The following is a 13,339-nucleotide window of genomic DNA, read 5'->3' as shown; positions in this document are numbered from 1 at the left end:
CGGGAAGCCACAGCATAACCTTGCAACCGTAGTACTGAACTAATGCTGAGAATGGGAAGATTGGTGTGAAGAGCGCTATCAGACTTCCTATGAGTGCCTTACAACTATTACACAGGGCTCCAGGACAGAGACCATCTTAACTGATAGAGTTGTGTTTCTGAAGAACGTAGCTTTTCTTGTTTGGTGCTGTCAACTTTGCATTAAGAATGTATCTATATTTATATATGTTCGTACGATCACAGACAGAAACGAATGTATATCCTTGAACAACCTAAAAAGCCTCATAAAATTAAAAAAAAAAAAAAAAAACAGAAAAATTAAAGTTGTATTAAACATTATTAGCGATTGACACTCCACCAATCTAGTAAATTAAGAATCAGACTCCCTGGCACGTACACCGGATGTACCATTTTCAAGTTACTTAACTAATTGTTGTCGTGTTTTCACGCTAAATACTTTAAACTCTGCAGTCTTTACTCGTAGTCGGTTGTACTGGAAAGAAATTGGAGGTCTATCTTGACCAAATGCCTACTCGTAACCTTCCTAAACAGCTTCTCTGGCAAGGAAATATCAAATCGAAAAAAGAGGATGTTGTGCTAGATTTATAATAAGAAAATTAGCGAATCAGTCTATCGTTCCAATTAACTGAAAAATGAGACATCCTGTCACGTACAACGAGTTATATGTTGTCAAGTTTCTTAGTTAGCCTTATTCGTGGTGAAAGGTGTGTGTGGGAGTCCGTGGGATAAATTTAGCTCCCCGAAGCAGCATTTTTAAGAGATTTCCGTTGAAGTAATGTATTTGTGTAGCACAACAAAAAATAATTAAAACTTCGGTTGGTACTAACGTAGCTCTTCAAAAGCTTTATTTATAATTATTAAAGTAACAGGCAAGAAGCCACGTTCAGTGGCCAACGCAAGCTGGTCGCTGTTTGTGCTAACGTAGGCTTGGGTCGATTGGTATTCGTATACGAAGTTTAGAATTTTCATAGTTGCTGTCATTCTATTCGCCTTCGGTAAAGAATAGATATGATACCCTGCTGAATCGGACGAAACACTTATTGTAATCTCTCGAGCAATGGATGGGGCTTCAAGTTCGGAGACGGAGATCTGTTTCTTTCACTCCCGCTTTGTCGAACTGGGAAGTACCCGAGAACGGTCATCCGTGGTATTCTGTTTTGTGAATTCACAGCGTTCATATAATGCAGGCAGTTTATATTCACACACACATAGGCCTTTCTCGTAGTTTTGTACTTATAAGATGCAAATCGGAGGGCAATTTTGATTGAATATAGTCAGGCACTCTTTGGTTTTGCGGAATACTGTCAATACTTTTCCACTGATCAATTAAGAAATATATAGAAATCTAGGCTTTTGTTGCCGCTGGAGTTTTAATTTCATTGTGGCAAGGCATTGAAACAATATCAGTTTTCTCTCGTACTTTTGCTCCCTGACAAAGCAAACTAACATCCTTGAACTATCAGGGCATATTGCCATACAACTGAGAGCTGCATTTAAGCTTAAAGTTTGGTCGGTCACATCTTACTCACATCGTGGGTACATCGCGCAATAAATGTTTTCGTTCGTCATGCTCCGTGATGCGCGAAACGAGTGCAAGTATGCCGCTATATTGGCCTCATCCCGATGCACCAAAAATAGTAACGTATGGTGAAAAAGAGAGTCATCAATTTAGCGGAAAATCAAAGCGAAAGAAAAAAAAAAAAAAAAACGGTTCGGCAGTTTTTCCGTAAAGTAAATCAAACCGGTTTACCATCGCACACGCTTAAACTTTTACTTTTTTTCCCCTTAATTAAGTTGCCTAGGTTTTCTTGCAGGGTACTGTATGTGTCACGTCAGGATATGCGAAGTGTAAAGCAACAACCTCGAAAAACAAGTTGGGCCACTGTTTATCAAGTTCAAGTACCGAATCGATCGGACACAAAAACTAAGATTTGCTTCAAAGCTTGGGAATCCCTTGGCCCTGATCTTTGCTACGTTATTTATGCAATAGTGAAGTACTGATTCATATGATTTCCTTTTCCTATATCTTTAACTAGAGGGACATGACCGATGTTTGATTGAAAATAACGTCTCAAGCCAGTCACTGAGCTAAAGCGTTTATGCATAAGAAAATGTTGTAATTTAAGTCAAACATGCACAGTATTTCTTTCTTTTTTAGTTAGTTTCTCTTTTTCAGTTAAATTTATTGTGACCTTTTTCCTATTCGGGAATCGCGGTTGTTCACATCTGTGGTATTTTCATCACATCGAGTGCAAAAATGCCCTAGCTAGCAAGTTTAATCCATTGGAAGAATTTGGTTGTGTGTATTTTTTTTTTTTAATATAATGTTCTTCTTTGGTTTTGAAGTCACTTTTCTACTTCTCGTGAATATCCGGCCCTTTCGTTTTTATTTAGAAATTAAACAAAGCACTAAAATTTGATGACCTCATTCAAAGTAACCCATACATTAAATCCTCGCGCAACTCGCTTTTGTCTTGTAATTACGTATCACAAGCACAGAGTGTCACATAGTGAACGCTTACGTGCATCATCATGGGCACTCTGTTTCCTGCCACTTATATTAAGAAAAGAATTTGGATTGATTTCGTTTCACATACTATGCAGGCTTTCTGCGTGACACGTGCAAGGCCAGTAGAAAATAAATGTCTTTTTATTCGTTTTGGTGTGCAATATTAATGTAGATTATTTCTCAATTGTTGTCGGTACAGTCTTGAGAAAAAAGCGAACACGAAGATAATAGTGGTGAATAGATTATGGTCCTAAAATAAAGTATTAGATGTTTTAAATAACCGTGGCACGGACGTCTTCCCGTGGTTTGTGACAGATAGCACATTGACGTAAATTGAAATTATGCCAAAGATTTTTCTATGCTTACTGGCAGAGATGAAAACTAAATTGCTTTTAATGCCGTTTGGACGCAAAGATCTGAAGGTTCCAAAGCGTGCTGCGCTTTCTGTCGTATACTTGTAGTTTTTCAAAGAGCAGGACTCCACGCGTAATTAAATTGAAGAGCGCTCGATTATTCTTCACCATTTTATTTAATTTATTTAAACTTGTTAATGAATTATTCTTTTCTCTGTGATTTTATAATTCCTTTTTGGCCTAGCTCCGTTGTCATGGCATATATCCTTTAATTCTATTCTGTTTCTGCTATTCAGTAAGCGCCCATAAAGCCAAACGTAACGAGTAAAACTGAGATTTTGTGCTAAAGTCAAACCTGTATTAAGCGGACGTCCTTTATTAAACATGTATAAGTAAAATCCCAATATTCTGTTCCCGTGTTAAATTTAAAAGTCCCGTCAGACATCCAAAATTGGCTAAGACTGTCATTTCTTTTGTCAAAACATGTATTAGCGGACAGTTATATCATGACTTACTTAGATGGAGATTCAACCTTGCTACCGAAAATAGAATCTGTTTCTGGTGATCCCTGAGTGTGACTTGAGAGATCTGGAGCCAAATTGAGCAGCTAAAAAAAACTTTTTTTCGCTGGCGACGCAGAGTAATTGAAATGAAATGAGTAATGAAAACTGTGAGCGGGAAGCCATATCATAACCTAGCGACCGTAGTACTGAACTAATGCTGTGAATAAGAAGATTGGTTTGAAAAGCCCTGTCAGACTTCCTGTAAGTGTCTTACATCTATTACACAGGGCTCCAGGACAGAGACCATCTTAATAGAGTTGTGTTTCTAAAGAAAGTAGCTTTTCTTATTTGGTCCTGTCAACTTGCAACAAGAATGTACCTATATTTATTTTGTATGTACGATCACAGATAGAAACGAATGTATATCCTGGAATATATCCAGCGTTCATAGAGTGAAATCTCTCACATCAACATCGTTTATTTGATCTGCATTACACTCTGAATATAGATCTAACTGTAGTTCCCTAACGTTTGCTACAATAAGTTCACATAATAAGCCTCACAAGATTTGAAAAAAAGAAAAAAAAAATGAAAGTTGTTTTAAACATTACTAGCGATTGACACTCCAACAATTAAGAAAAGTAAATTAAGAATCAGACTCCCTGGCACGTACACCGGATGTACCATATTCAAGTTACTTAACTAATTGTTGTCGTGGTTTTCACGCTAAATACTTTAAACTCTGCAGTCTTTACTCGTAGTGTTGTACTGGAAAAAAATTGGAGGTCCACCTTGACCAAATGCCTACTCGTAACCTTCCTAAACAGCTTCTCTGGCAAGGAAATATCAGATTGAAAAAATGAAGGTGTTGTGCTAGATTTATAAAAAAAAAAAAAAATAGCGAATCAGTATATCAGTCTAATTAACTGAAAAATGAGACATCCTGTCACGTACAGCGAATTTATGTTGTCAAGTTTCTTGGTTAGCCTTATTCGTGATGGCAGGTGTGTGGGGGAATCCCGTGTAGGATAAATGTAGCTCCCCGAAGCAGCTTTTCCAAGAGATTTCCGTTGAAGCAATGTATTTGTGTTGTAGTAATATACCCAAGGCCAGAAATAATTAAGACTTCGCTTGGTACTAACGTAGCTCCCCAGAAGCCTTTTAATTATGATTTATAATGGGCAGAAGGCCACGTTTTGTGGCCAACGCAAGCTGGTCGCCGCTTGTGCTAAGGTAGGCTTGGGTAAATTGGTATTCGTATACGAAGTTTAGATTTTTCATAGTTGCTGTCATTCTACTCACCCTCGATAAAGGATAGCTATGCTATCCTATTGAATCGGACGAAACACTAATTGAAATCTCTCGAGCGATAAATGAGGCTTCATACGTTGCCATACCTTGCTATTTTTGGTGCACCGAGATGAGGCCAACATAATAGCATATATACTTGCACTCGTTTCGCGCGTCACGGAGCATGACGAACGAAAACATTTATTGCGTATGTACCCACGATGTGAGAACGATGTGACGAACCAAATTTTAAGCTTAAATGCGGCTCTCAGTTGTATGGCAATATGTCCTGATAGTTCAAGCATGTGAGTTTGCTTTGTCAGGGAGCAAAAGTACGAGTGCAACCTTCTATTGTTTCAATGTCTTGCCATAATGAAATTACAACTTCCGCGGCAACAAAAGCCTAGTTTTCTATATGATTCTTAATTGATCAGTAGAAAAGTATTAACAGTATTTCGCAAAACCAAAGAGTGTCTGACTATATTCAATCAAAATTGCCATCCGATTTGCACCTTATAAGTACAAAACTACGAGAAAGGCCTATGTGTGTAAGAAGTGTGAATATAAATTGCCTGCATTATCTGAACGTTGTGAATTCACAAACTAGAATACCACGGATGACAGTTCTCGGGTACGTCCCAGTTCGATAAAGCGGGAGTGAAAGAAAGAGATCTCTGTCTGCGAACTTGAACATATCCAGCGTTCATAGAGTGACATCTCTCGCATCAAACATGGCTTATTTGATTGGCATTACACTCTAAATATAGATCTAACTGTAGTTCCCTAACTTTTGCTATAATCAGCTCTCACAAATAGCTTCACAAGACTTAAAAAAAGAAAAATGAAAGTTGTATTAAGCATTATTAGTGATTGACATTCCAACAATCTAGTAATCAGACTTCCTGTCATCTGCAAATTATTATTAATATTGTTCCAAATGACGCATATTTATAACGAGTACTAAAGTGTGCCGTGATACTGAGCTTGGAGAACAATTTAAAGAGGATTTTAAGAACCGTTTTATGGGTAAAAATATTCATTAATAAAGCTCTCGACCGCCTGATCTACAGTCTTCGTACAATAAAATTGAATGAACTATTTAGGGTCGAAGAAAAAAAGAATATCTGGTCTTAACAATTGAGTTGATGAGGTTATTTGGCCACCACAAAGAGATTCTAGAGCTGACTTCTGGAACGGTAGCCCTTCCTTAGAATCAAGGAGTTCGAGATTGTGTATGGTTTATGTAGCGAGGAGTGGAAATGCGCTTTTTGTGGAAGTATGGTAACCTGAAAACAGAAAACACAAAACAAAACAAAACAACAAAAAGCGTTTTTCAAGTATATCTCCACCTTATGAACGCAGTTTTAAAGGAGGCTCGCAACAGTTTTTTTTTGTCATTGTGGTGGATCTTTTCAAATCAATATTTTGCATGGAAGCTTGGTTTAATTTCGGTCACACTACATCACCTTTTCAACCTATGATCAAATTGTATGTTTTGTTTGGTCCAAGCAACAGCTGCTGCTATAGCAAAGGTGCAAATCAGCTCATTTTAAATAACGTCGATTACCTCAAAATCTAGTTAGACACTGGACAACAAAACGAAACCTTCAGAATTTAAACTACTTAACCTAGACATGTTGTGGGCGAAATAAGAAAAAGAATCAGGGAGACTGTTTTCAAGTAATGGAAGAATCAGTTTTTATGGGCTTATTTTTAATTAGTTTTTGCCTTATTTTTTGTTAAAATCGCAAGAAAAGTAAAACTTATAACTTCTCATTTCTGTCCAAAGGGTTTTTTTTTTATCACAGCAAAACTTTCTAAAGGAACCTTAAGCTTAGGTGGCTGTGATGTTAAGTAATTTGTATTTAAAACGCAAAAAGCTTGAAATTTGCAAAAAATCAAAATATTTCAAAAATGCCCTTACATATTTTTTTTTTTTTTTTCAAATATATCGAGTAATAGTTCTTTCTCTAGTGTTCGAGCAAGTTTACAAAGTTTAAGAACCATTTCGTGTGTTGGAAAAGAAGGCTGAAACTCGGTCGAGTTTCAGTCGCTGTTCTCTTTCTCTAAACATGGGTTTCATTTTGTTTTTCCTGGTCTATTACGCTGCTATTCCTGTATACGTACAGTGAATTTTCATGCACACCACGCCTGTGTCCGCTCACGGGCTTATCATTCGCGCCTCATTACAATAAAACATCTTACGATATCAACAACAACAATAGCAGTAGTAAGAAAGTCTTCAATTTCTGAGCTTGACTAACTTCCGTCGGACAATCAACATCTCATTAGTCTACTTTCTTACTGTATGTAAAACTGCAACTCTAAGTCATTGCATAGTTAATTGACGGACTGGTTATGAAACCTTCCCATGAAAACAATGGTGCTGCAATTTATGTTGGAAGGGTTGCGACTGTGCACAATCCTTTGTTTTAACGTTCACACTACAGTTGAGTATCTTAACACGAACGCCTCGATCGGTCAGTTGCTCCAACACATTTCAAAATCTATTGTAGTTTGTCCTCGGTCAAGGGCCAAAAATGCTAACAAAAACATATACAGTTAACAAAGAAATTTGTCAGGTTTCGTAACCATGGCCTTTTATTAACTATGGCTTTGCGATGTATCAGCAACCTCAGATAGTTTAAACATTTCTCGGCCTTTTATTAACTATGGTTTTGCGATTCAGATAGTTTAAACATTTCTCGGATATAATGAAAAGGTTTTAAAATAAACTCCAGGTTTAAGTACAACCCTAAAACAGGGCCGTACCTAGGATTTTTTGTCTGTGGGGGCAAACTCCGCACACCCCTCACAGGGGTCTACCCGGTATGCAGACAGGGTTTCTAGTTGGACATTAATTTTGTTTTCACTCCTACACAGAAAGTTGCCTCTAAGACGTTTAGAGAAAAAAAAAAAACACACCGATGCTTTTTGTTTTAAATTGTCATGACTTTTTATGGAGTTAACGTCTTGTTTAGCTTGAAGCAAATATTGTCTCTCATTTTAAAATACAGTCGGTGCACTGCTGTAAACAAAGGGAGAAAATCACTGAGCTTCCACAATTCAAACGCACTAAATCAGTGGAGCGAAGAATTTGGAAAAACACAGTCGTTATTTAAATACAGTTCAAGCATTTTCAGTGTTACTGTGACACGTTCCATAGCTCTATAACACGCTACAACGATTATATAGAGAACCAAATAGCCGTGCCAAGAAACGCAACTCCTTGTGACAAACACTAGCCGGGCCCGGCATTGCAACAATTACAGAATGAAGCTCATAATCATTGCATAATACAAGCAATGATTAATTTCTGTGCTAATATTGCCAAATCTCAACAAGAAAGGCAGTTAAAACTATCAAACACTTAAAAGAGCCAAGCCAAACCCAGCTGAAATGCCCTATGTGGCATAAAAACACCGTCGTTGAACACACGGAATAAGAGGTCATATTCAAAACGAAGAGAATTCAAAAGAGGAAACTCAAAATTCATTAGGCGCAAATGATCTGTCGGATGATGAAGATATGATGGTTAAATCCAAACCCGCTAAAAATACTTGCGAGCAGCGCAGGCTTTTAAAACCAGTTTATCTCTTAAAAAAAAAAAAAAACTTGTATAAGCTAGATTTAAAAAGGCTTAAACACGCGCCAGAAAGTGGCGTAAGCTTGTCAGTCTTTATTTACACACCAAATTCTAAACCATAGGCAGCCCAAACTGTAGACTTGCTTACAAGTCGAGCTTAGAGAGCGCGAAGCGCGATCGTCAGAGCTCGAGCGAGCGAGCGAGCGACTTTGAGAAAGTCTACCCAAACTGACAAAATCATTATTTTCATAAGAAAACCGGTACTGGCTTTTGCCTCAAAAGATTTTCCAAAATAATTATTTGGAATTCACATTGAAGGAATATTTTTTCAGTCAATTAGTCGATTTTCTTGTGATCAGTGTGATGTTGAAAACAAATTGAGTTTTCCTGGCGGGGGCAGCTGCCCCCTCTGCCCCCGCGCTATGTACGGCCCTGTAAAATATCAATAAACTAGTGATGATTCTTTTAAAACTAGTGACACATGTTTTGCTGTAAAAGCTATATATAAGAGATTACGCAGTTAAGAGCAAATGGAAGTCCAACATTTCATGACTGTGCTTGTTTGTGTTTCTTCAGCTATCGACAGTGGAAACAGCACTATCAAAGTGATGGCAATTTTCCAGCTGTTTTGTTTGAATGGCTCTCCTCGTAAACGGGATAGCTTATGGTCATGGTTGGTCTGTGCTTGCGCTACAATGACCTGGGCCGCATCGCTTGGGTATCTTTTTAGCTTTGGGATTTTCTTGCCGGTGTTCATGGATTATTTCAACTCATCCCGAGAAATAACAGGTAGGTAGTTAGATAAAACTCGCACCTTCAGCTAAAAAGTTAATTCTTACCAATTATTTTATTCTCTTCCATTCGATCTAATCCTTCCGAATGATATTGGACAAGGAAGTGCCTCGTGTGGCCATATTAAGAAAATTGTACAGTTAAACCACCCTTAACTAACAGTCAACGGTCGCCACACGGCCGTTCTTGTCCTCTTAGTTATCCGTCGACTACGAATGTAAATTTTTAAATTTCTGAACTTCCAGATCCACTATCAGCGCAACAATTTTTGCATGCAAGCTCAGCGTTCCAAGAGTCTAGAAAAAAAGGCGTGTGAGTTGTATCAGAAGGGTGCCGCGCTCGGCACAAGTAAAAAAAAATGTTTGTGGAAAGAAACATTAGCACGCTCATAAGCCACCCCAACAGGGATAAGACGAAAACCAACAACAAGCTCAATTAACATCTAGCACCAGTTCAGGCCATATTTGTGGTTGAAGGAAGGAGCTTTCCCTTAAATGAATAACAATTGTAATGGCTTTCTTATGGGGAAATTTACTTCTATTATTACTATTTTTTTTTTCTACTTGCAGCATGGGTTGGGTCTGTAGCCATTGCAATATTTTTGTTCACCGGTCATCTATCAAGTGCTCTCATCATTCGGTTTGGCTGCCGCATCACAGGACTTATCGGAGGTGCATGTTGTGCTATCAGCTTAATAGCCAGCTCCTTTGTTAAGAACATCTTGGTTCTCTTCTTCACATACAGTCTTCTATTTGGTTTTGGCTGTAGTTGTACATTCTCCTCCGGTCTGGTTGTAATTAGCAAGTTCTTTAAGAAGAGACAGTCACTTGCCAATGGTGTGCTGAACGCCGGACCAGGGGTGGGGATCCTTGTTATGGTCCCCACTTTAGAGGCTCTAATAAGGGCCTCGGGTTGGCAGACCTCTTATCGGATAATGGCCGGAGTTGCTTTGGTTCTGTGTTCGCTTGCAATAACCTTTGATTCCAATGTGGAGACAGATGAAAGTAAAAATAGCAGCAACGAAACGGGAGAGAAAGAAAACGCCAGTTCAGAGGGAAAAGATGAAAAAAATATAACGAAAGTATTTGATATCTCAGTTTTGAAAGAACTTCCTGTGATCGCCTTTATCCTTGGTGCATGCGTAATGCAGTTTGGCCATTTTGTCCCTCAGATTCATTTGGTAAGTAGTGAGAAATTCCTTTAATTCGTGGGATCGAAGGGCCGGTCATTTCCTGTTATGTAGGGTGGCCTAACCCACATAGAATGAACGGTAGAAATGGAAAGAGATTGTAAGTTCTACGGACTTACTAGCCCTGTGCAGGAAATTTGGTTAGCCGAGGTCAAAGAAAAAAAAACTTTGGGCTCGGCGGGATTTCAGCCCACGACCTCTGAAGTAGACCATCAGCGCTCTAACCAATTAAGCAACGAGATCATCTGGGAGCTGGTCGTGGGAATAAAAATAATTTCATCAATTTCTATTGCGCAGCATGAGTGCTAAGCGGCTAACACAGTTTGTAGCACTAGAATGAATGGCATCCATCTGTATTGCTTTGTTTTCTTTTAGATTCGCTATTGTGAAGATCTGGGCATTTCGTCTGAGAGAGGATCAAAACTTTTCATTTATTACGGTTTGACCTCCACTATCGGTCGCTTACTGGCCGGCATTTTGTGTAACCACCCGAGAGTGAATGCCTTCTTCGTTTTCCAAGCCTCAGAATTTGTAGCTGGGTTGAGCACCATTCTGGTAACTCTAACAACCACTTACACACCGCTGATCATCTTTATTGTGATTTATGGGCTCAGCGATGGATTTTTCTTGTCCAGTTTGAGTTTCCTACTTCTCACTGTCAGTCCTCTGAAAACTGCTGCTGTGATTGGTTGGGAGTTGATGTTGGTGTCTTTTTTCTTGGCCAGTGGTCCTCCATTAGCCGGTAAGTGTCTTTTTATATTTTTACTGTTATAGCTAATGCTGCTGCTGCTGCTGCTGCTGCTGCTGCTGCTGTAAATTGACTCGGACGTTTATATATAGTTGAAGAGAGCAAAGAAAAGATAGCAACTCACAGGATTTAAACGTCTCTAGCCCAGATACAGGAAGAACATACAAACATACAAGGAAACCTGTGTACACGCCTTAATACCTTCTATTTTGTGCCGTATCATTTTCAGTGTTAATTTCACACGCCACACAAAAATCGAACCCATTAAAATTGCATTTGATATAATGAGAATAAGACATAGAGATAGAATAAAAGCGTAATTGTGGTTTAGACGCCTCCAGTCGGTCTCGTTCGTGGGGGACACTCGTCATGTAAACATGATGCGTTTGTATTGACAGAGGGTCTCAATGAGGTTAACTGCCAGCCGTCAAATAGCCCAAAAGTTAACCGTCTTTCCTCAAAAAAGGGTAATTTTTACTGTCAACCGTCATTATTAGCAGTTATTATTAGCCGTCAAAAGGTTCGAAGGTCTTTCAAAATCAGTATTTCGGCTGCTCATCTCGGACTTCCGGGGCTCGAAAGAATCGTACGTTTTAACTGATAAACCAGTTTCCATGTTCCCAAATAAACTCAGTTTATGGTCTTTTTCAGTTAATTTGCATCTAAACTGGCATGCATCACAAATAAGTCTCGTCTGAAAGTACTTCTGGTTTCAAAAAGATGACGATTTACTGCATTGATAACGAGTTTCCGACCATGTCATTGAAGAACTTTCCCGTTGATAACCGTGACCGTCCCAAGCCCTCCCCCCCCCCCCCCTTCTATCCACCCCCCCTCCTCCACTGAGACCCTCTTGAAAGGCGTATAGTAATAACACAAAATAAAGATAGTTTTTCCTTCAGGGCGTGGGAACGGTTTGCGTGATATCCTTCAATTGGCAAAATTATTGGGCGCAAGACTTTGTAAAATATTATATATGCACTAGCATTACGAAGCAGTCCGAAAGCCACGGCCCAACATATTTTCACTTAACCTTTTACATAGTTATATAGTTAGTCAATTTCGTAAAAGGTTAAGTGAACTTATGTTGAGACGAGGCTTGCAAACAGCTTTGTAGTGTTAGTGCATATATTTAGTTCGCCAAGACCTATAGATTTTTGCCTCACCCTGTGCTAAGTTAGTTAGGGGCGGTGCCTACAAATACAGAAGTATTTTTGCGCAGTTTGTCACTATGCAGGAAAAACAGATCTTACTACAGGCTATATATTCGAACCCAAAAAGAAAATTAGGGGTAAACACGCGTTATTCAGACATAATTAAGCAACAATAATTCTAAAAAGTGTTGAAATACAAAAGAACGTAAGGCAGTTTTTTTTCCTATATTGAATCTTGATTATCTCAAAAAAAAAATGTTTGGTCACCCCTAATTTTCCTTTCGTATTCCATAAAACCGTTACCAAGACTAACTTTTCCCGTGAAGTTATAAGCCGCGCAAAAAATATCTTGGTTTAAGCAGGCACCGTGGTTACAAAACCCGAGTTTCTGGGACCATCCCTAGGTGCGCGGAACATATGCGCTGTAGCACCGTCCTTAAGATCAACAAGTAATAACCTGTTCCTTTATTTTCTTTGATGTACTCTCATTCAAATCGAGTTAATAATGGCTTAAAATACAACCATTGTTTACTGTTTCCTTCTTATTCAGGTCTGCTCGCAGACAAGTTGGGCTCGTATGTTATACCCTTCCAAGTAGCTGGTGCCATCAGTATCGCAGGAGCTTTCATTCCGTTTATGCGGTTTTGTTCCACTGGTGGAAAGAAATGTTACGTGGTGACTAAAATAACGCCTGCGTAGAGGAAAAATGTTGGCGTGATTGTAATATAATTTCAGAGTTCCAAAACAAAGTTCTTTTGGGTATATAAAAAAACTAGAAAATTTGTAAGAATGTAAATCGACGAGTTATTGTAAACCCATGTAAAGATCTTGAGCTAGCAACACGAAATCAAATTTATTCACGCATCATTGTTAAGCCACGGAGTTTCACGGGCAGCAATTTCCTGACTGTTTTACTGGACTTTCTAGGAAATTTACGGAGACGCTTAGTGACGCGTTTTACCATCCACAAATATTCTGCAATGAGGTATTTGGACGAAAATCTCATTTAGATTGAAATGTCCTCCCTTTCTGCCCTCCCCAACTTCCTTGCCTAGCTGTTTGATTAGATCGATAAACTGTAGTGATTCGTGTATGACGGCGAAGTATGAAATATAACAGGACGCGTACGCTTTACAAACGTGTATGATGTTCCCAGCATCCAAAGTAATCTTTGGTTTGTGTGTTGGGTATTTTA

General features: G+C 38.7%; 1 protein-coding gene across 1 annotated transcript in view; it reads left to right on the top strand.

Moving 5' to 3' along the window:
• The window catches only part of LOC146489562 (monocarboxylate transporter 10-like), a 25,295-nt gene extending 11,956 nt beyond the window's left edge, over window positions 1–13,339 (top strand). The window contains exons 2-5 of the mRNA XM_085109569.1: window positions 8,838–9,050; window positions 9,623–10,233; window positions 10,618–10,984; window positions 12,695–13,339. Of these exons, the coding sequence (XP_084965695.1) occupies window positions 8,870–9,050; window positions 9,623–10,233; window positions 10,618–10,984; window positions 12,695–12,843 (1,308 nt within the window). The 5' untranslated portion in view covers window positions 8,838–8,869 and the 3' untranslated portion in view covers window positions 12,844–13,339. The remainder of the gene's footprint in view (window positions 1–8,837; window positions 9,051–9,622; window positions 10,234–10,617; window positions 10,985–12,694) is intronic.

The sequence above is a fragment of the Pavona decussata genome, unplaced genomic scaffold (genome assembly GCF_977016875.1).
Source record: "Pavona decussata unplaced genomic scaffold, jaPavDecu1.1 SCAFFOLD_6, whole genome shotgun sequence".
Lineage (NCBI taxonomy): Eukaryota > Metazoa > Cnidaria > Anthozoa > Scleractinia > Agariciidae > Pavona > Pavona decussata.
This window is presented reverse-complemented; position numbering and strand designations above follow the sequence as displayed.